The 24,124-nt window shown below is 43.3% G+C and overlaps 1 protein-coding gene across 1 annotated transcript in view; it reads right to left on the bottom strand.

Moving 5' to 3' along the window:
* Positions 1-24,124, bottom strand: part of AUH (AU RNA binding methylglutaconyl-CoA hydratase) — a 536,927-nt gene that overhangs the window by 269,680 nt on the left and 243,123 nt on the right. The window contains exons 5-6 of the mRNA XM_085632723.1: positions 18,889-18,981; positions 4,458-4,514 (exon numbers count right to left, since the gene is read on the bottom strand). Coding sequence (XP_085488849.1) covers positions 4,458-4,514; positions 18,889-18,981 — 150 coding nt within the window. The remainder of the gene's footprint in view (positions 1-4,457; positions 4,515-18,888; positions 18,982-24,124) is intronic.

Below are 24,124 nucleotides of genomic sequence, written 5' to 3'. Positions count from 1 at the left end.
AGGAGCAAGTAATTTTATATCTGACCAAAAGATTGGAGAAGAAGCATGATACACTGAGGGTACCCAGTGCACACCAACATAACTTCCTTTGTCACACACAACTAATTGACATTATTATAGACTCACATTCATCAAACTCACAATAAAACCAACTCACAATAAATCTCAATGTGGTTATCAAACAAAGATCAGTGCAAAAGTACATTAAAATAACTTCAAACTCATTGAGCATCCACCTCACTCATTATGGTGGCTGCACAGGGAAAATAACTGCAAACTCAATCAAATCTCGAGTGAAGCTTATCTACTCCCAAATGAAAGTCACATACCTCAAACCTGAAACAAAAACAATGCACTCCGAACAGATTCAGTAGCAAACCCCCACCACAGACATACATGCTTTATATACACTAGACACTGATCACAGTCAGTATGCACCAAATACTCACAATGCAGCACAGTGAATGGACATCAAAATAAAGTTACCCATCAAATTCCAAACATCCACAGGAATTCAGCCAATGCACACCAAAATAGTGACATATTCCTCTAACTCACAATAAAGTTGAAGTACCCACCCTTGCTAAAAACAATACACACAGCAAAATAACTACAAACTCATTTTATACCCAACTCATTGAATCCATAAAAATGAATTCACACTCCTCATACTAACCAACATAGATAATGTATGCAATAGTAAACCCACAGCCTCATCCGAGAGATTGCACTGAAAAATAACATCACGCTTATCAAACATTTATCTTCCTCAACAACCCCTATGCAAACCAAATTACCTCATGCTCTTCAGTCTACCAACACAGCACAAAAACATAATACATCCTTCATGCTACGCTGAATACCATTGCTTAATTTGTAAAACAAAAAACTGCAGGAGCCCAAAGTTTTCTTAGGAGCCTGTTGCAGCACTACTGAATGTGACAGTTGCTGAGTACTAAGGCTGAATAGCCTTGTATCCACCTCATGCACCTTTCCTCCACCGCGCTACACTTACTGTCTTTATATCACTCTTGCAAGTTCTTTTTTGCCCTTGCTTTGTTCCTTTGTCACTGTTCTCCTGTTTTCTCCTTCTTACTTTTGGTCATTTCTCTCTTTTGTGCTGGATGAAAGCCTTATGAGTAGTAGTATAATACTTTATTCGATATAAAATATCATAAAAGTACGCCTTATGATGAAAAGTAATTCCAAGTCCCCAAACATGGATGCCATTGCCTGCAGACACTGTCATAAGCTAGGCATTGAAGAAAACACCATGCATCTCCAGTGCACTTTAAGAACCCAATAATCTTAAAACTCTTTACAGTCCAGTAAACCAAAATAACCCTACATTCTTCACACACCCAACTCACAAATGATAGCAAACCTTAAACATGCTAGCTGGAAAGCTTGAAGTCCTCTATGAATGTGAACAACAGCAACCCCAAGCTAATTTCGGCCGTACTGGGCCTTATTTTTTAAATACAACTTGAGTCATATTGCACAATAAACGAAAGAAGCCATGTTTGGGCAAACCCATGCAACAGGGCATCTCAGTGAGAAAAACAAAAATTGTATTCACATTAAGAGGGTATGTGGCCAGCAGTTCAAGATGAACTGCTGCTATTGGAGCAGTACCAAGGCGGATTTGCTTATGGGTGGCCTCTGTAGGAAGACCAAGTAAAAAAACATGATGGACTGGAATGTGGCCAACTAGAATTACCTGTGGCTGTGGTTAATCCTGGCTTTTCACTCCCCACAAATTTTCCTGGAACAATCGGAACCTATCTTAGGGCTTTGCGGTTGGCTTCAGGAGGGACGACAATGTCGCAGCACCCAGCGCTAGCTCATACTCAAAAACATTGCCAAATATTTCAAAATCTGTGCACACGCACCCTAACCACAGACTAAGAGGCACACATGCAAACATATACACAGGCTGCAAAACATCTCCAACAGGTCTAATCAACTTCTCTACGTCACTTTTTACCACCTTTAAAACCTGAATGTAGGAGATTGCTAGTCCATAGCACAATTAATCTTTTGATCTGTTACTCTTGAACTCTGTCAGGATAGTGTAAAATATTTATGAACGCCGTTAATCAGTAAGTAATTTATCCTTTTTACAGTTTTGAAAAGTGCCATTTGGTTGGGAAATTATGTCAAAAGAATTGTTAATCCCTGGGAGCAGAAGGTTGAAACCGACCCGGACTGGGAAAGGATCGTCTGGCCCAGCAATAGAATAGAGTCACACAGGGAAAGAATCACCCTGACACATATCAGACTCGTTCATGGACAAGTACCGAACAGACCTATCCAGCAGAACCGAGCCCCCCTGGGGTGAGCTTCCCTACATACCGAGGGGCCCATCATGTCAATGGAAATTAAAGGATAGCATGGTAGAAAGGCGGATTGTCAGGCAGAGCCCAATACACATTGGGAAAGAACTGACCCAAACACTGATGGAACCGAGCCATGCTAGGTAGAACCACGCTGCACACTGTGACGATCATCTTGTAGAAGGGAGTGCATGGGCTGTACGGTTGGAGAACTGTCAGCCAGGGCCCAATCTGCACTGGTAAAGAACTGACACAAATAATGACAAAATCGAGAAGCGGCGTCCTACACACCGAGAAGACTATCTTGTAGAAGGCAAGGCAGAGGTAGACTGGAGGACTGTCAGGCAGGCACCAATCTAAACTGATAAAAGAACGGATCCAAACAGCTACAAATCCAAGCTGTGCTGGGGTAGGGCCGCCGTGCACACCGAGGGAGCCTCGTAGAAGAAAAATCTCATGCTCCACAGTGTAAGGGAGGATTGTCAGTCAGGGCCCAATCCGCACAGGGAAAAACCTGATGAGAAGAGGGAGCAACAGACCGAGACTGGCTTTCACGTGGAAAAAGCCCAGGAAAAGACTAGCCCACAAATAAACAAAGCCATTGTACACAGAGGCAGCACCGATCGCATAGAGAATCAGGGCAGAGATCACAAGGGAGGGGCTGGGCAAGATATGCACTTAGTCCCTCCAGGAACACCTCTGACAGTGCAGCAAGAACTTGCAGCTCTAAAACACGGAGGACACTTGTGCATGGAGCATGGACTGACGCGCTCTGAAAAGGCAGCATGGGAAAGGCTGGGGCTGGATAGGAGGGCTGATAGGAGGGCTGCTAGGAGTCTCCTTTCGTCACCATAGCTGTCTCCATATTAAACATTAAGTGTGCGGTCAAAATCCATTAACAATACCAAGCAGGAAATACCAGCGTATATTGTGTATTTCCTACTCCCTCGATGAGCAGACAAATAAACAAGTAATCCCCAAACGAGCAAAAAAGCCCCTACAGTGGAAGGAAACTGTACATTTCCTACTCCCCCGCTGAGCATGAATTAAAAGAAGTAGTTCCCACACAAGCATACCAGCCCCTATAGTATAAGGAAACTGCAGTTGGCCGTTGCTCCCGAGTGATAAACGGAAGTGATGAATTGGGAGCACCAACCAATGAGCAGTCAGTAAAGAACACTGACACACGAGTGAACTTATGGTAAGCAGCAGGGGGAATTTACATGCCTATAGTGAAAACAACAGGTCTTGCAGACAGTGAATGTACGCTGATGCTCGACCTAAAAATAAGTTAAAATGCATTAGCACGGGTCAGTGTGGTATAAGGGCATGTTCAAGGTCCATGGTGAGGTATATGAAGCACACTGGACATTCTGAGAGTTGTAGATATTGAAAAATGCAGTTAATGAATTTGGGTAATTCACTAAAGTTATTTGTTAGTCAGTGAGTCTACCAGTTTCAATAAACGATTCATTGTTATTCATGGCTGAGGTCGTATACTCCACATTTTGCTTGAAAAATTGTGATTTGAGCCAACTGATTTGATGGTGTTGGCCTGAGACACACTACTTCCAGAAAGGACGAGCTTCCAGATACGGACTGCAGGTGTGGTCTGCTCAAAAACCTCTGGTATTTATTTTCTTAAAAATATTTTTAAAAGTCCCAGAGAAGACCAGTGCTATGTACGGAGAGACCAACTCTGCAGCAATGTGAAACTATTCTGGTCATATTCCTAGGTTGTATTGGTTGAGCAGAGATCAGGCATACAGTGATTGCCAAACAAGGGAAATCACATCTGCTCTCTTTATAAACCTGGAAAATTTTGTTTAATACTTATCAGACATTTACTTCAGCAACAAAGCATTCCAGTAGTTCTATAAAGTGGGAGCCATACGCTTTTTAAAGCATACACTTCTCAGCATGCTAAGGCAAATACAACTGCACCTTTTGCTTTGCCCCATCAAAAATGCAAGCCTACTGCAAACACCAATGATCCTTTTGAAGTTTTGTTTACACTTTACAAGTTTCTACTCAGTCACTACAGGTGTGTCTGCCACTATTTCTACAGCTTAGACTCAGGGAATCAAGGCAATCTAAGTAGATCAAGAAATATTTACATACCTGCACCAGGGATGATTGCCAACTTTGTTTCCACCAGCCCCATTTTAGCAGAAGATGCTAAAAGTAGAAGAAACACAATATAACAGAATCATGTTATAGTCTATCACACAATCTTTATAAGCAGTGATTAAATATAACATGATTAATAATAATTTACTCAGTTTGCATTTTTCAGGACTGCAGCAGTAAGACACAACTAATATTTCTTCACACAGATTTATATCCAAGAAATATGAATTCTCACAAAACATTTCCCTAATAATGTTTCTCTGGATTGGCTTTGGCATGTCAAGTATTATGTAGATCAGTCAAGGGGACGGGGTAGGGTGAACATAAAGTAGGGGCCAAAAGAATACTTTTCCCATTTCAACTACCTTTAGAATCCCTATCCTCCAGTGATTTGCACAAGGCCTCAGTGAAATCCTGGAAGTTGGAGCTCCGGAGCTTTCAGCGGTATGAATCTGAAATCCAGGCTGAGTCGCAGCTCAATGCCAGTGGCTTCGCTCTTGTCTACAGGTCAGTCAACTTATGGAGCTTTTCCACCAAATTTCTCAAAAGTTCTCCAAACTTCAGGAGGTGCTTCCTGAAGTTCCTTTTGTGGGTTCAAAGTGTCCACAAACAAAATACAAGGTTTTAGAGTTGTTCCACAGAAGTTGGGGCTACAGTTCCCATAATCCACCTGGCCAAATCCTTGAAAGGCCAGTGGAAGGAGGTCTACTAGGTTCTTCTTGCTGGAGATGATGCCGGTGGAGCTCTTTTAACCTGTTGCTTTCAGATGTCCACTCCTTCTCTTTTTGAAGTAAAGCAATGTCCTTAGGGCTGTAGTTCCTTCGCATGCAGCAGGTGTAGTCATTCAGAGTTCAGTCCTCTTGGTGCAGGCCAGGGTTCCAGCATGGCAGTCCTCTTCTTCCTCTTGTTTCAGGGAGGGTATCTGAGTTGCTATACAGCTCTCCCATATTTATCCAGTGTTCTAGGGCAACAAATTGGAGGGGCCACCCCTGACCAAGGGGCTACATGGTGCCACCAAAAGTATCACAGCTTCCTCCAAAGTGTGGCATATTCTTGTCCCACAAAGCACTTTACTTTTAAGATAAAGAAACTTTCTCCTTGGAGTTAAGATCTGGTTAAGCCAACCTACTGGTGTGGCTCATTTCCCTTAACACTCCCATTTCAGATCTTCTGCATATTCCATTCCTGTGACACCTAGCTGGCTGGGGTGTACAGGAAGAGGAGACAGGTCTGGGTGGCATCCTTACTGCCATGCTCTCTTTGAAGACTATTTACCCTCTCCCTGGCCTGTTCTCTGCAGCTACAGATCTCCCCACAACCAGATAACCTTTGTCATTAAAGCAGTTTTGCTCAGCCTGTCAAGGCTGGCCAATCAGGAGAGGCTGCTAGAAGGCTGGATTTCGGTTCACAAAAAATAAAGTTCTACAACTTATTTTCCGTATTAGTTAAGAGTTGCAAGTTGTTGGATTTATCATTACCAATCTTTTAAGTCCTTGACATATTATTGTAGCTCATTAGTCAATAGTGATACTTTATTACAGTATTCCATGTTTAGCCTATGTAGCTAAAATGGTACAATGCTGAAAACGAAATTGGTAGTTTTCCCCTCACCAGGGCATATGAAAGAATTTTTTTAATGTCCTTGCTTATTTTTACATGGCACCCAACCCTGGGGGCACCTAGTGTAGACCTTAGGGCTGACTTATATGTAACAATAAGGTGGTTTAATACATTGCAAGTACCTTTAAATCCAAAGTTAAATTTGCATATCATTTCAATTTGAAAGCAGCTTGCAAAGCAGGGCTGACTTTTATAATGACAGTATGCAACACGGCAGTGCACATTTAAGTGCCTTAAAGCTACTGGGCCTCTAAACCTACATGCCCTACCATCTACCAGGGACGTACAGGTAGGTTTGTCAGTTTGTCAGGTTTGTCAGTACCAACTGTAATTACATCCAATTACCATATACCTTTTGATCAGACCACTGGCCGTGGGCCTGGTTAGCAGAGTCCAGGGCTCAGTGAGAGTCAGTTACCACTAGTATCGGTCAAAAATGGGGATGATCAGGGCAAAAAGGATGACTTTCTCACAACAGTTTAAAGCTCTTGCGGACCAAAATAATCCTCACTAAACCAGAACTGGAGTGAACTGGAGAACAAATTCTCAAAACTCTTGTCTTGACAGTGTCAGACATCTTTTGGAAGATTACAAATGAAGTTCAGCGACTGCCTCTGGACCTATCCCAAGAGAGACGCCAGCTGTAGCCATATTGGCAGATGGAACCAACTCCTCTGTAAGAAAGTACCAGGGTTGTCACAAGGAAAGATTTACTAGCGACGAGATAAGAACCTTCAATGCAGAGAACCTGGATCCTTGTATCATCTTGAGACTGTATTGGATAGGTTGCAGGGGATGCAAGTCACAAAGAATCCTTTACTCCTTGTACCCCAACTTCCCAGTCAAAAGCTACTCATAGATTAGAGGGTGCTCAGACGCTGTGGGCCTCGTGGGACAAGCCACATCTACTCCTGAGGCAACTGGTACTGGAGGCCTCCAACAAGAAATCACAGTCTGGGTTGCAAAATCTCCATGCAACATGGATTCTCCAAGACTTTGGATCCAATGGCACAGCAACATTCACATAGACTCTACTGGCCCCTGATCTTTCTGTATTGAAGACACCTATACATAAGAATGCTGACAGCCATATAGCCATCAGTAGACACAAGGCACTGGTAGGTTGAGTTACCACCCTGCACTGATCATCTGCATTACGCTGAAGCAGTCTAAGTATGGACTCTGCTATTCGATTCTTTTGGAAGTTGAGCACTGAGACCTTGACCACCTACTGCCTCTTCTGGGGTCATATCTGTCACTCTGTTCATCTAGAAATCCATCCATCTTTTATTTCCATTTTACTTGGACTCTACAGTACTTCATCCAACCCCTTTCACCAATTGGATTGCTGACAACCACAACTTAGCTCCACCAACATCAGCTGACTTAAAAGTATATAATTTTCTAGATCCGCAATTGGCTCATGAAGGTGATCCAGTTATTTAGTGCAGGTTGACCATCCTCCAAAACTGTTGTTGGTAATACTGCTCATGAAGCGAAACATTGTGGCATACTCAATGAATTCCAAATTTCTGTTTGAAATAGAGGTATTGGACAGCATGGGCCGGGGGCAGGAAAGCTAGATCGATTTCTAAGGTGCTAAAAGACAGTGCTGGAACTGACAGATCAAAAGCGGTGCCTTCTTGCAGCAAAATAATATATATTTTTTTTTTAACCAAGCTCATATGCATGCATTATTCCCCTAAAAGGAAGAAATCAAGTAGGAATCTGGTGATAAAGGAAATGATCGGATTTGAATGGATTTGATACATACCGAGGAACACCATTTGTTACTAAAGCATTAACACCATTGAACACAAAGCTCCATGACGCATCAGTGTCTGTGTAGCTTTCCTTGACGCATCCAGTGTCTGTGAAGCTTACTGGTAGTATTAGACAACATGCGTGCAACTTTGAAAAGGTTTTTGTGTTCACAGAAGGAATAGAATATGTTTGATAATTATTCATTGTAGATAATTTGGCAGCTTCAGACAGAAATTTCAACTAGGAATACTCTTATTTATGAAGCTAATTTCAAATTTGGTTAGGTCCTAATTGCTATATTTATGATTATTTTAAATGTTGCAAAATGCCTATTATGAATTTTTTTTTACAAAAAAGAAAAAAATAGTGCATTAATCAACAGCATTATCAGCAGCAGAAATTAATTGTCACACAGGCCGCCCAGCAGCAATCCAAAGTACGAATAAGCTCTGAGTGAAAAAGTAATATGTCTCTTCTATTCAGCAAGGTATGTCTACTTCAGCAAAGCACAATCTGCAAGAGATGACAAAACTGCACATATTTGAAGAATGTTCTCCATGCAGGACGGTTCTTGTTTCTAACTGCTGTAGATTTATACACAACGTTGGTTTGGTTGTCTCGCCCAATCATTTTCCTTCCATTTGGCAGAATCCTTTAGATGACTTCATATTTGTTGCTGCGGCCCTCTATCTTGATCCAGGCAGCTCTGATAACTCCTACCATAACTAGTGCATCTTCTTATTTCTGGACTTTATTCCTGAATATATATGCCCAAACTCAAGACCCCTCTTTCATATGCTTTTCTTTCCATATAATTTCTTACCCATTTTAGTATTGTCCAAAACAATGTAACTAAATATCTTGTCTTCACAGTTCATTTCTCACACTTCTGTTAATTCTGAAATGACTATATTGTCCTTTTGCAGTCAGTGCATATTGTGTAGTGCGTTTATAGAAGCATTTTTATAAATAACAGTCAAATAATTAAGTTATATTTTCTCCAGATTCCATCTGTATCAGTTAAACCCTAGAGGATGTACATGCATTAAAAGATTTTGGCCAAGAGCATCTACTGACCTAATCCAAGGACATTGAGACCTCTAAGAACTTCCTCTAGGTAAAGTACCTTCTCGAGATAATGTTTTCAAAAACAAATAAGTGGGATGGTAACTTCATATCAAGTGGCAACCATTATTCCAAGCTAGCTTGGTATTCCCAGGCAGGACTCTGCCACAAAGCATTAAGCTACTAAACACTTTTATAATTTTTTAATATTTTGAGAAACATTTGTCTTCTGCAATATACTGACACTTAGAGTAAACCCTAATTCATTGACAATATGGGTAAAATCATACATTTTTATTGGTTTTAACAGTTTTAATCTGGCTGACGTCCTATTGATATTTTTGGTTCAAAATAGTGTCTAGTAATAAATGTGCTATTTTTGAAATTTACTTTTTCTGTACTTGTTCAGATCTTTTTAAGTTAATTGTCTCTTCAAAAAAGCAAACCAACAGAAAATGATATTTAAAGGATCATGCTTTTTGCACTCTAAGGCATATTTTAGGCTTGTGCAAAGACATTGCCGAATTAAACTGTCATCGTGAAAGCTTACAAATTAAATGTCACCAATATTATTGTTGAAAGATCCTTTACTGTGTGTTGGCTTTTAGTATATGGCCACGGTGCTTCTTCAATATTATTTATCGCTCTCCATACCAAAGCGTGTGTCACCGGATCTTCCGAACTTCAGCTAATTTCCGTCAGTGAACATCAGCCTCAGAATGCGGTGTAATCCCCGTTAAAGCATGTTTAGCTTTTACAGTGCTACTACCTCTGCCTTTAAAGTAACTTACTCACACTCTCCAGCTCATTCTCTACATTCTACCTCTAATTCTCTCTCTTACTTTTCTCTTGCTCACTCTGTTCTCTCACTAAAATACTAAAATGGCTAGCTAGTTTTCTTCATCAACTTACTCGCCCACCCAGACCCTTCAGGAGTTTGCATAGAGGATAGGACTTGGTTCAGGCCAAAGAGTGGAGAGATGACGATCCTCACTATACTGGACTTTACCCCCTGATATTCCTGGCCAGGTAACAGAGAGGGCTCAGTGACATGAGAAGATCACAAACTAAGATCCCATAGGGGTGCCTGGTTTGGGACCCCCTGTGTTGTGTGTTACCAGTGACCCAGATAAAAGACTCTCCCAATATCGCTGCAACATACATCAGTTTATCTTGAGCTGGAGATATACTACGTACATTTTCTACCCATCGGAGGCACTACCGAAAGGAGACAGGAGCTGTGCGGCGGACGACCTTGCAACCTACTGCACTGATTTCCTGCAGCCAGCTCAAACTGACGCAGGCAAACCAGGGTTTATAATGAAGCCAAGGGGTCTGAGCCACATGCAAACAAATAAAACGGATAAATATGCCATCCAAAAATAGGGCCAGAAGCAAAAAGTCAGCAAGCAGAACAAGCTGAGGCAGCGGAACTAACACTAAGTGTCATCATGACCGCTATCACTGATCTAAAAGTGACTATCGAGCAAAAGCTTGATGCGGTCACTATAGATGTAAACTTATCGAGAGCGGATTTCCACAAAATGTCCAATAAGGTCTCAGCAGCTGAAACCAATATCAACCAGTTAGAAACTAAGTCAAAATGCCTGGAGGAACAAGTGCAGCTTCTTACAAAGCAACAAGCAAAAATGGCGGAGAGACTGGAAGACCAGGAAGGCCATGCTTGAAGGAACAACATCAGGGTAGTGGGGGTCCCCGAAGAAGTAGATGGGCTAAGCGTGGACCTTTTCATGGAGGACCTAATACTTAATCAGCTACACGCCAAACTTCTCTCAAACTTTTTTTACAAAAGAACAGGCACTCAGGGCCCTTGTTCCAAAACCCAAAGTGGGTGTGGCATCACCTACAATAATAGCCAGGATCTAGAATTATCGGGACAGAGACACTATCCAAAGGCAGCCCGGTTGAACAGAGACCTCCACTATGACAATGCTGTGGTGCGGTTTTTCTCGGACTTTAGACTACGGGTACAGCGCCAACTTCGGAGCTTTGAGGCGGTAAAAAAGGAACTGCGCTAAAATAAACTTCAAATACATGATGTTATACCCAGCAAAGCTTCGCATAGTGTCAAAAGGTAGATCATGGAATCTTAACACTCTGGAATAAACCTGGAATTGGCTGGAAAGTCAGCAAATGCATGGAAGATTGCATCCACGAGACAAGCAACAGGGACGACCAAGAGACCGGCTGAAGGACACCATAACTGAGGACTCTGGCACTCAGATGTATGAAGGGGCCAGCGGAGGAGAATGAACATGAAAGTCCGCCATTCTATAATACTCAATGCTTTATGTTTTAGGATCAAACTGCTATGTCTGTGTATATGACACGTGAGGAGTCCATACATATCCTTTATAAACTGGCTTTTAAACGAGGGGTGGGGTGGAGGGAGATTGGCCGGAGGGTTCGGTGAATGGCGGGCAGGACACAGAAATGGCCGTAGGAAAGGGCAGGGACAAACATTGTTACTGTCTGCTGGACCTATGCAATGGTTCTAGCCCACCCTACTGCTTATGTTTTTTCTGGAGACAGGCACTCTGCAAGTTGGGGTGGTGGAGGTTTTGAGTTCCCAGAGCAGGGTAGAAGGGAGGGGTGTTCTATAATCGGGGTTTTTGTTTATAATTTTATTCTGTGTTGATTGCGTTACATACTTTGTTTTACTCAGGAGCCATGGCGTCACAGGAATGAATACGGGAAATGAGGAGGTGAGGGATGATGCTCTCCACCTAAAATACAAAAGGATGTCTACTGAGGCTCTGCCACAATAGATACCATGGCCCACTCAAATGATGTTGATAACCCAAGTGGCCCACACTATAGTAGACCCCATGATAGTACCACATTGAGAGTCATGACCTGGAACGTTAGTGGTCTAGGTAACAAAATAAAACATACTGTGGTCCTCTAATACCTGCGTAGGCATGCTAAAGATAAAGTGCTGTAGTAGGAGATGCACTTAAAAGGTCACCATTATAAAGCTCTAGATAGATATGGATATACTTTACTTGCTCATGCTGGGTACAGATTCCAGAAGGGTAGGAATACTGGTTTAATCGCCCTTCCTTTTGTCCTGGATAGAACTTGGCATGATCAATCTGGCAGATTTGTTGTGCTGACCAGTGTGTGGGAGGGCAAAGTCTTCAATGTTTGTTCGGTATACATTCTGCCGAAATTACACGGTTACACCCTACTGGCACTGAGTACATTACTGTTGGAGCTGCCATCAGGTACTCTACTAAGGAGGGGGGGCATGAATGCCACCATGGACTCGAGATGGGATGGAGTATCAAGAGCAGACAAGGGAACGAGTACAGAGCCTCTGTAAGCCTTTATAGACACAATGGGGCTGGTGGATATCTGGAGCAAGCACAATCCCAGGATAAAGCAATTGACTTTTTACTCAGCGGTTCATGGGGGGTACTCCCGATTAGACTATCTCCTGACACATATCGGTAGCGTGGGATTATTCCAGAATGCAGTGCATAGTGTGTATGATATCTCAGATCACACACCTGTTGAGGCGCTGCTTTAGGGGCCCGGCAGAGACAGCACACTACCACCTAGGCTAGACCCTTGGCTCTTCCAAGATCAACAATTTAAGGATAAAATAAGTGAAAGAGTGAAACAATACTACCAAGACAATGTGGAGTTGTTTGTCTCAGCATGTACGATATGGGAGGCCTATAAAACTCTGATAAGAGGATATGCCCAGGCCCTGGTGGAGGGAAGGAAGAAGGAACAAACACTAACATTTGAGTCCTTGGAAAAAGAGATTGTGGAGCTCGAAGCTACAGCACTGAATGGTGGAGTCCCTGACCAGCTAGTTAGCCATTAAATTCGATTAAAACAACAAGAAATGAGGGACATAGCAGAGGACAGGGCTCAGGCAAGAGCAACGCAGAGACAACTCTATGACAAGGGTGACAAGGCTAATATAATTATAGCATGGTTGGAGAAATGGGATAGGGAAAGGAGCTGTGTGCAGGATATTTGTACATCCCAGGGAATAGTTAGTAAAACAGGGATGAAGATTGCAGCTGCATTTGCGGACCATTATGAAACATTGCACACATCCACACCCATTAGAACAGAAATTGACTGTACTGAACTCCTGAGAGACATCCGCCTCCCTACACTATCGATTGAAGCATGCAGTGATCTGGCGATGGATTTAAGAGTCGAAAAAATAACACATGCAATCTGAGACTTGCAAACTGGTAAAGCTCCTGGGCCTAACGTCCTGCAAGCCGAAATGTATAATGGTTTGGCCGCTACAGTGCCCCAACATATGCTCAATATGTTCCAGGAAGCAAGGACAGTTGAGAGACTTTGAGGACCAGTGGCTGGCCACGACAGTGGTCATTCCCAAGAAAGGCAAGCCCTCTGAGGACTGCTACTCAGACTGGCCAATATTAGTATTATAAATAGAAGCTAAGGTGCTGGCGAAGGCCATTGCGACCAGGCTTAGGGGAATGATTACGGCCGTAGCGCACTCCGATCAATCAGGATTTTTGCTCTATAGAAGTACCAGATTGAACCTGAGGTGCCTATATGGAATGTTGAATGTAACTGCTGGCGAGCCAGAATAAGACGCTGTATTGCTGTCTTTAGATGCTAAGATGGCGTTTGACAGCACTGAATGGCATAACCTGTTTTCAGTAATGGAGAGGTTTGGATTTGTCCCACGGTTTTCTGCCTAGATAGAGCTCCTATACGCGGACCCTCTAGCGAGGGTGCGAGTAAATGGGACAGTGTCCCGCCCTTTTGCCCTACACAAAGGCATGAGACAGGGATGCCCATTATCCCCTATGCTCTTGAAACTGGCGCTGGAACCTCTGGCTGCCTGGGTCCGACACGACCCACTGGTGGCGGGAATAAGGGGAAAGGGAGGCTGGGAGGAAAAAATCTCATGATATGTCGATGACATATTGCTATATGCCATACGACCCAGTTCCACCGTGGGCAGGCTGCTCCATATACTTCAACTGTTTGGCAGCTACTCTGGGTACCAGATCAATTGGGACTAATCTCTGTTTTTCGCCCTTTCAGGAGTTATCCCGACTGCTAGCTAGCGGACAATACCTTTTAGTAAAGGTAAAGTTTAAATACGTTGGTGTATTGATATCCAGGAACAGTAATGGGTTCATGGCAGATAATCTAATCCCCCAACTGGACAGGTTGTGCAGAGATGTTGCATACTGGAAAGGACTACCGGTATCCTTGATGAGAAGGGCTGTCTTGTTCTAAATGATAACCTTTTTAAAAAAACATTTTTTAAAAGAGTTTAATATGGCGCGAACGTGACCCGAATCGTGCATCAGAGCACTTTACATAGCACCAGTTGCATTACATGAGGACACATTCATTTTTTTTAGGCACGGGGAGATTAAGTGATTTGCCCAGAATCATAGGATGTTCAGCGTAATTGCCGAGACTCGAACCCAGTTCCCCAGATTCGAGGTTGACCGCCCTAGCCATTAGGGCAACTCCTCTCCCTTGCCACGTTTATTATATGCCCTGCAGAACACTCTCTACAAAATACTGATTGTTTTTTTTCCATAAAGTAGATAGCGAACTACAAAAGCTTTTATGGGATGATAGCAGCTCCAGGATAGCCCTCCATAAATTGCAGAGAGGAGTTTTTGATGGGGGCCTGACGGACCGTTTCTGTGCTGCTGAACAACTGTTTAATAAAAATATCCAACAGTCCTGATGAGTTTCGAGCATGCGCTCTTCATCAGAGGACACCTGCAAAGAACCACCAGCATACGTTATTCCAGCGTCTTCCTTTATTTTAAATTACAAACAGGCTCAGGTGAGTATTTCGCTAAGCATTTTGTGTCTGGAAGTCCATTCACATATTAACCCCAGTGGGCTGCAGGCAGGTTGCAGTCGTGGCTAAAACAATCCGGTGCACACACAAGCACTGCCCCCAGTGCTGACGATCACCTTCTGCTCCGTTAAACACTGTAGAAATTCACAGCACGGAACCGCATTCTCTGCGGCGGTGCAGGCTCGCGACCGGGCGGGCCGCAAATATGTGAAGAAAAGGTTGCCCCTAGTTGAGCCGCACCCCCAAAAGGAAAGTAGAGATCAGGGGAAGCCAAGTTGTGCCGCTTGCGTCCAACAGTCCTGACGCGTTTCGAGCATGCGCTCTTCATCAGAGGCCACCTGCAAAGAACCACCAGCATACGTTATTCCAGCGTCTTCCCTTTATTTTAAATTACAAACAGGCTCAGGTGAGTATTTCGCTAAGCATTTTGGGTCTGGAAGTCCATTCACATATTAACCCCAGTGGGCTGCTGGCAGGTTGCAGTCGTGGCTAAAACAATCCGGTGCACACACAAGCACTGCCCCCAGTGCTGACGATCACCTTCTGCTCCGTTAAACACTGTAGAAATTCACAGCACGGAACCGCATTCTTTGCGGCGGTGCAGGCTCGCGACCGGGCGGGCCGCAAATATGTGAAGAAAAGGTTGCCCCTAGTTGAGCCGCACCCCCAAAAGGCAAGTAGAGATTAGGGGAAGCCAAGTTGTGCCGTTTGCGTCCAACAGTCCTGACGCGTTTCGAGCATGCGCTCTTCATCAGAGGACACCTGCAAAGAACCACCAGCATACGTTATTCCAGCGTCTTCCCTTTATTTTAAATTACAAACAGGCTCAGGTGAGTATTTCGCTAAGCATTTTGGGTCTGGAAGTCCATTCACATATTAACCCCAGTGGGCTGCTGGCAGGTTGCAGTCATGACTAAAACAATCCGGTGCACACACAAGCACTGCCCCCAGTGCTGACAATCACCTTCTGCTCCGTTAAACACTGTAGAAATTCACAGCACGGAACCGTATTCTCTGCGGCGGTGCAGGCTCGCGACCGGGCGGGCCGCAAATATGTGAAGAAAAGGTTGCCCCTAGTTGAGCCGCACCCCCGAAAGGCAAGTAGAGATCAGGGGAAGCCAAGTTGTGCCGCTTGCGTCCAACAGTCCTGACGCGTTTCGAGCATGCGCTCTTCATCAGAGGACACCTGCAAAGAACCACCAGCATACGTTATTCCAGCGTCTTCCCTTTATTTTAAATTACAAACAGGCTCAGGTGAGTATTTCGCTAAGCATTTTGGGTCTGGAAGTCCATTCACATATTAACCCCAGTGGGCTGCTGGCAGGTTGCAGTCGTGGCTAAAACAATCCGGTGCACACGCAAGCACTGCCCCCAGTGCTGACGATCACCTTCTGCTCCGTTAAACACTGCAAGGCGACTTGATTCTTTTGGAATATTTTTTGCGGCGTGCCTCGCCGCGGAGACGCCCCGCCACATATTCAGTGGACCTGTAGTGCTATGAAGGGTGGCGCTACGTGCAGTTGTGAATACCAGTCTTTGGGGGCCAAGGTAATGGTGGACAACGCTGGGTTCCCCTGCCACTGGACCCACTTGGGGATTATTTTTGGCACAAAGTACTGTTCAGCATCCATTTGGCTACAGTCAGACTACTTACCCCAGAATGCATTGGCAAATGAAAAGTCCCAGTTGGGCGGGGTCATGTTAATAAAGTCGACACAGCTGCCTGAACATTGAATGCCGCCAGTGATCAAGGGCTGTTGGCCCGAAACATGTTTGGCAAACCTGCTGGCAGGGAGAGCACAACCTGTTTGCTGCCCACAATAAACTTAGGAGAAAATTCTCAACTGAGTTGGCGTTTCCTTGCAAGGCGACTTGATTCTTTTGGAATATTTTTTGTGGCGTGCCTCGCCGCGGAGACGCCCCGCCACATATTCAGTGGACCTGTAGTGCTATGAAGAGTGGCGCTACGTGGAGTTGTGAATACCAGTCTTTGGGGGCCAAGGTAATGGTGGACAACGCTGGGTTCCCCTGCCACTGGACCCACTTGGGGATTATTTTTGGCACAAAGTACTGTTCAGCATCCATTTGGTTACAGTCAGACTACTTACCCCAGAATGCATTGGCAAATGAAAAGTCCCAGTTGGGCGGGGTCATGTTAATAAATGCGACACAGCTGCCTGAACTTTGAATGCCGCCAGTGATCAAGGGCTGTTGGCCCGAAACATGTTTGGCAAACCTGCTGGCAGGGAGAGCACAACCTGTTTGCTGCCCACAATAAACTTAGGAGAAAATTCTCAACTGAGTTAGCGTTTCCTTGCAAGGCGACTTGATTCCATTGGAATATTTTTTGCGGCGTGCCTCGCCGCGGAGACGCCCCGCCACATATTCAGTGGACCTGTAGTGCTATGAAGAGTGGCGCTACGTGGAGTTGTGAATACCAGTCTTTGGGGGCCAAGGTAATGGTGGACAATGCTGGGTTGCCCTGCCACTGGACCCACTTGGGGATTATTTTTGGCACAAAGTACTGTTCAGCATCCATTTGGTTACAGTCAGACTACTTACCCCAGAATGCATTGGCAAATGAAAAGTCCCAGTTGGGCGGGGTCATGTTAATAAAGTCGACACAGCTGCCTGAACTTTGAATGCCGCCAGTGATCAAGGGCTGTTGGCCCGAAACATGTTTGGCAAACCTGCTGGCAGGGAGAGCACAACCTGTTTGCTGCCCACAATAAACTTAGGAGAAAATTCTCAACTGAGTTGGCGTTTCCTTGCAAGGCGACTTGATTCTTTTGGAATATTTTTTGCGGCGTGCCTCACCGCGGAGACGCCCCACCACATATTCAGTGGACCTGTAGTGCTATGAAGAGTGGCGCTACGTGGAGTTGTGAATACCAGTCTTTGGGGGCCAAGGTAATGGTGGACAACGCTGGGTTCCCCTGCCACTGGACCCACTTTGGGATTATTTTTGGCACAAAGTACTGTTCAGCATCCATTTGGTTACAGTCAGACTACTTACCCCAGAATGCATTGGCAAATGAAAAGTCCCAGTTGGGCGGGGTCATGTTAATACAGTCGACACAGCTGCCTGACCTTTGAATGCCGCCAGTGATCAAGGGCTGTTGGCCCGAAACACGTTTGGCAAACCTGCTGGCAGGGAGAGCACAACCTGTTTGCTGCCCACAATAAACTTAGGAGAAAATTCTCAACTGAGTTGGCGTTTCCTTGCAAGGCGACTTGATTCTTTTGGAATATTTTTTGCGGCGTGCCTCGCCGCGGAGACGCCCCGCCACATATTCAGTGGACCTGTAGTGCTATGAAGAGTGGCGCTACGTGGAGTTGTGAATACCAGTCGTTGGGGGCCAAGGTAATGGTGGACAACGCTGGGTTCCCCTGCCACTGGACCCACTTGGGGATTATTTTTGGCACAAAGTACTGTTCAGCATCCATTTGGTTACAGTCAGACTACTTACCCCAGAATGCATTGGCAAATGAAAAGTCCCAGTTGGGCGGGGTCATGTTAATAAAGTCGACACAGCTGCCTGAACTTTGAATGCCGCCAGTGATCAAGGGCTGTTGGCCCGAAACATGTTTGGCAAACCTGCTGGCAGGGAGAGCACAACCTGTTTGCTGCCCACAATAAACTTAGGAGAAAATTCTCAACTGAGTTGGCGTTTCCTTGCAAGGCGACTTGATTCTTTTGGAATATATATATATATATATATAGTTTGTTTTCTTTTTAAAGTATATTCAGCTAAGCATTCTGTGAAGGGAAAGGTTTCTGTCATGATGGATCATACCAAAGTACGATCCTACATCCTACTTTAGTTTGTCATGTGATTATGAATCAATCTGATTTAACAGGAAAGCAACCACTAAAATTACACATTCTGTCTAATGAATCCACCAATCTACACAGAGATATTTATATCAATTAATATACTAGCCAGTTTTCAAAGCAGGTAACGCACCAATTCAGTTTCACTGCCCATGTAGTTACACAATCTTGTATTGTTCAACTATTACCAATACTACAAACTGTAACTTGGCTATATTCATGTTATTTAAATATCAGTGCAGTCTATGAATTTTAGTTTGGTAGTAAATCATACAATGATATACCTGCCACAATGATGTCACAAGCTAATGCCATTTCCAAGCCACCACCCAATGCGACTCCATCAAGGACTGCAATAGTTGGCATTGGAAGATCAGCTGGAAAAAAAAAAGTATCATTACATTCTAGAACAAACATTATTGATTTATATAAATGAATATCAAACTCATCAATATGAGATCCAAAAGATAGTAATGAAAAAAATAAGATATGATGGATTACTAAGAATAACAGTGCATTCATAACAGTGATTGTTTGAATTGTCTTTGCAAGAAAGCACTGCCCCTTTAGGTATGCTATTATGCTATGCTGTTTGGCTGTGTGAATAGTACGTTTAAAGAGAAACTCTGTAATTTAGACTTTATTAAATTTATTTATTTTCTCGGGGGTGTAGGTCATTTCCTTAGGGTGTGTAAATAGACCAAGTCATAAAAGTGGAGCTGAGCTCTGTGCACAGCTCATGGATATGGATAAGTGTTGGTAAACAATATGCATTCAATAAAAGGGAGTACATCATGGTTTTCCACATTAAAAGTGTTCACTATTAAACTTCAAATAATACAGTCTACATTATGTGCTAGCCTGATGGGACATCCATTGCTAGATGAAGCCCAATTAGGTCCATACAAATAACCCAACAAATATATTATAAACAGGTTGCACACATGCAAACAGATATCCTAACTAAGTACTGAAGCAGCAGTCAAACATACAGACAGATTTTTAAAAACCTTTTATATTTTGATTCAAATAACAATGAAGCTATAAAAGACATATTTGGTATAGCAAAGATAATTTCTGGTGCATAAGAAGTGTAACAAATTGAATACTTGTGAATTTAGACATTGAGGAGTGTGTGAATCGTCTGGACAGCTTATATGCATTTTGAAAATTTTCAAGAATGAGAGACTCCATTGGAGGAGCTGCTTAAAATGAGGCGGTACCACCAAGCCACATTGCCTATATTTGATCCAGAAAGTGGGCAGGACATAGTAAAAGGCAGTGAAGAAACCCTTAAAGAGACTGCCACATGCCCCGTAATCGTTTTTCAACCCTTTAAATGTATAGGGCAAGATATATGTTGATGACACAGTGGTGGAGAAAGAGGTGTGTGACTGGCAGGACCTTTACTCTAATGCAACGTTTCTAAAATTTTTGGAGGTACAGGATGGCTTTGGTCATAGTCAAATGTTGAAATATGCAAATTTGGCCAGAATGCTTTGAGAGATATAGAGGGATTTTCTCAGATGCTGCAAAGGTAACGGAAATTATGGATGCTTATCTGAGGGTGGCAGAGGACAGAAAGTTGGTATCTAACTACTATACAGCTCTGAAGGCAGATAAGATAGTAGAACAACTAAAGCTAACAACATAATAGGAGGAGGACTGAGAGCATGTCAATACAGATTGGAAGAGTACATGTCTATATGTAAGGAAAGTGTCTAGTAACGCCAGATATAAATTGGCATAATTTGTTACCATACATAGGATTTATCTGACTCGTACAAAGTTGGGTACAAGATATCTGGGCAAAACAAAGGTGTGTCCCAGATGTAAGCACCTAGATGAGTTTTTATATATTTGGTGTGGAATTGCAGAATAATATTGAAATATTGGGGGAAACTGAAGGAAGGCTAAATTACATTCAATCACGGGCCGTCTGCTCAAGTTGACTGTGAAACCATTGCAGGGATTCTGCTTAGAAACACAACTATGCCTAGGACCACAGAACATCAGTATGTAGGAACTGATTCGCCGTACCAAATCAGTACCTATTGGCCCAAATCCAGACTAGCTCATAGTGCCTCACTTGCTCTCCTCATCTTTCCAGAGAAACAAGTAAATTGGCACCCAAGAACATAACACTCTAGACCCTCTCAAGGATCGAGGTAGCAGGCCATCACCTTTTGTTCTCACATCCATAATAAACAGAAAAGAGACAAAAAAGCTTGCAATATTTATTGAAACTATTGTGCTCTATTTTGTAATAATTGCACTTCAATAAAAAGAGATATAGAGGTAAAAAATGTGATTAGCATAATCAACAGATTGTACACAATGAAAAGCCCTGTCATATTGAAAGACAGATCGGCCTAAGCCTACCCTCACTATAGAAATACAGTGTTGTATTATAGATCACTGGGATTAGTGGGGGAACCCATATCTTGCATACATAGATAGTTGTTCTACATCTCAGGCAGAGGAGCTTTCTCTCACCTCGGGACCTTTTCTCTGCGAGACTTTGTCCTCTCTGCATTCAAAATGACAAGTCCCCGCTTATAAGATAAGAATTGCATGTTCAAAACAGCAGCTGAGTTTTCTATTATGTCTAGGTGTTAGTGTCCGACCACAGAGAAAACAGAGTACAGTGTTTTTCGACCTTGTATGAAATGTTCAGTTTAAATTCCAGCAGAACTAAATAACAAAACATATGCAGCCTATTTGAAAAGTAAATATGCAACACAAAACAAGCAAGTTCTTTTATAACGTGCGCAAAGCAAATGCTGACTATTACGTGCAGTTAGGCAAACATAAAGGAGAAAACACAGTGGGCCTCTAGAAAATCCACGTCAAAACAATGTTTGTTGGGGGCTGTGCTAACATGCACAAGGGTAAATTGAGGCATTCATTTGTGGCTATACTTGCTAAATGTTGTCAAGCTATACACTGGAAGAGAACTCAGGGACCAAGGCTCAAATAGTGGCTGAGGGATATGACAGAATGGGCAGTGGTGGAAGAGTGTTTTATGAAAAAGGCAACACGGGATGACAAATTATCTGAAAATATGCTAGAATGACCTATAGCTATAGTACATCCTCCCTCTGAAGGACTCCTTCCAGGTGCAGCCAAGCAGTCTTTTGGAGTACACAGCAAGCAACAGCAGCAGGTAGTCCTCTGAAAATCCTTCCGCGGGACCAGAAAGTAAACTGAATAGTGGGTCTGAGGATCCTATTTTTATAAAGCAAAGACAAGGGGATGATGGACGGAGCGCTGAAAATTTTCAGACACTCACCCCCAGTCACAGACCTGGGTTGAATCTATCATCATTCTTTAGCTCACTTCGCCACCTCAGTTCAGACCCAGCTATATGCAAATCAGTCTTGACCCTGTGCCTCATGGGAACAGTCCAGCCAGAACTGTCCAGCCAGGTCTTCCCTGAACCGGAAACAAGCATCCTGGGACAGGTTTCTGGGTAACACCCTTCATCAGCAAGGCAAGCTTGAATCCAGTGGCAAAGTGTGCAAGGGACCCACATCTGGGCATACCCTGCCAACTTAGGGCGAACAAAGCAAACACAAGGAGATTGTGGATGGAGCGCTGAAACTTTTCAGACACTCACCCCCAGTCACAGATCTGGGTTGAATCTATCATCATTCTTTAGCTCACTTCACCACCTCAGTTCAGACCCAGCTATATGCAAATCAGTCTTGACCCTGTGCCTCATGGAAACAGTCCAGTCCGAACTGCAAAGCCAGGTCTTCCCTGAACCGGAAACAAGCATACTGGGACCTGTTTCTGGGTAACACCCTACATCAGCCAGGCTAGCTTGAATCCAGTGGCAAAGTGAGCAAGGGACCCACATCTGGGTATACCCTGCCAATTTAGGGCGAACAAAGCAAACACAAGGAGATGATAGACGGAGCACTGAAACTTTTCTATTCCTATTTTTATACCTGGTGAAATTTCTAGAGAATTCCCTTTGAAGTGCTTGAAGTTTCCTGCTTCCCCTGACCTGGCTCCTGGCTGTCTCCATGAACAATGCAGGGGTGAAAAGTCCTTTGTGTGAACGCATGGTACAGGAGCACACTCTATTAAGTTGCATGAGAGGTTGGGCCCAGCTACGCAGCTCAGCCGCTCATCCTGCCAGTGATGGTCCAACCAGGCACACATAACCCCTCTATTGTGTGGCTGGGAGGAATAAACAATGTCCAACTGGCAACTACAACCTGTCATGTGACCCATGAACAGGCTGCAGGTACCAAATATTTAGGGCAAGAAAATGCACACTTTCCAAAAGCGTAATTTGCCAATTTGTAACTTAATATTGACTTTACGATTAAAGATGGTTTTAAATTACGATTTCTCAGACACCAAAGATGAAATGTCACCTGATCCCAATCAAAAGTTAGCACTTATTAAATGTAGTAAGGCAACCCAATGTTATTATATGTAAGAGGTAGGCCTCACAGTAGTGAAAATCTAATTAAGGGATGTTTCACTACGAGGACATGTAAAACTTAAAAGTAAATGCCCAACCCTTTTAATTACAATGCACCCTGCCCTATGGGCTACCTAGGGTCTCCCTTAGGGGTGACTTATATGTAATAAAAGGGGGTTTAAGGCTTGGTAAGTTGTTTCTTTTGTCAAGTCGGATTGGCATGCAGGCTGCAATTTCCGACCTGAGACATGTTTTAAAGGGCTACTTAAACAGGTGGAACAATAAATGTTTCAAATAAACTAGTAGCATTTAATTTATAGGTCCTGGGAGTATGGTATTCCACTTTACTAGGGATTTATAAGTAAATTAAATATACCAAAAAGGTGTAAACCGCCTTTTACCATCTTTTAGGGAGTGAGAACAAGCACTTTAGCACTGGTTAGCAGTGGTAAAGTGCAGAGTCCTAAGGCCAACAAAAGCAAATACAGAAAAAATTGGAGGGTGGAGGCAAGAGGTTTGGGGGTGACCCAAAAGATGGGGCAAAGTCCAACCATTTTTATGATTAATTTGATTGAATTATATATTTAACACCTTTGGCAAATAGTTGATTAATTGAACAATATGTAATAACTTTCAACCTTGAGAAGTCCTTATGACCGTATGTCTTGTGCACTCAGCAAGTTGGCTGATGTTGTGCCTAAGAGCATATATCAAAAGTAAAGGAACAATGCATAGAAATCAATGTATTTGTTCGAAAAGCGGAGCAGTTAATTGTAATACCACTTGCGGGTGTGTGCAACCTATTTGTAATATATATTCTATACATTTCACTTATGATTTTGCTTCCATTTGTGACTTAAACAGTCATATAATACACTTAAGTCATAAAATCATGCATCATTTGACATTTGGGCCACATACCTGTGAGGGACTAAACATTGTTGATCATCCACACAATGCTACAAGCTTCATCACAAGAATTCGGATAGTCTGACTCAATAGTGATCACACAACACCGCCCTTCACCTGAAGAGCCTTAGCGGCATAATTGCTTCAGTGAGGCCCGAGCTTCTCTCTGCGAG

Source organism: Triturus cristatus, chromosome 2_1, assembly GCF_964204655.1.
Source record: "Triturus cristatus chromosome 2_1, aTriCri1.1, whole genome shotgun sequence".
Classification (NCBI taxonomy): Eukaryota; Metazoa; Chordata; class Amphibia; order Caudata; family Salamandridae; genus Triturus; species Triturus cristatus.
Note: the sequence above shows the minus strand (reverse complement) of the source record. Positions and strands in the feature narration are given on the sequence as shown.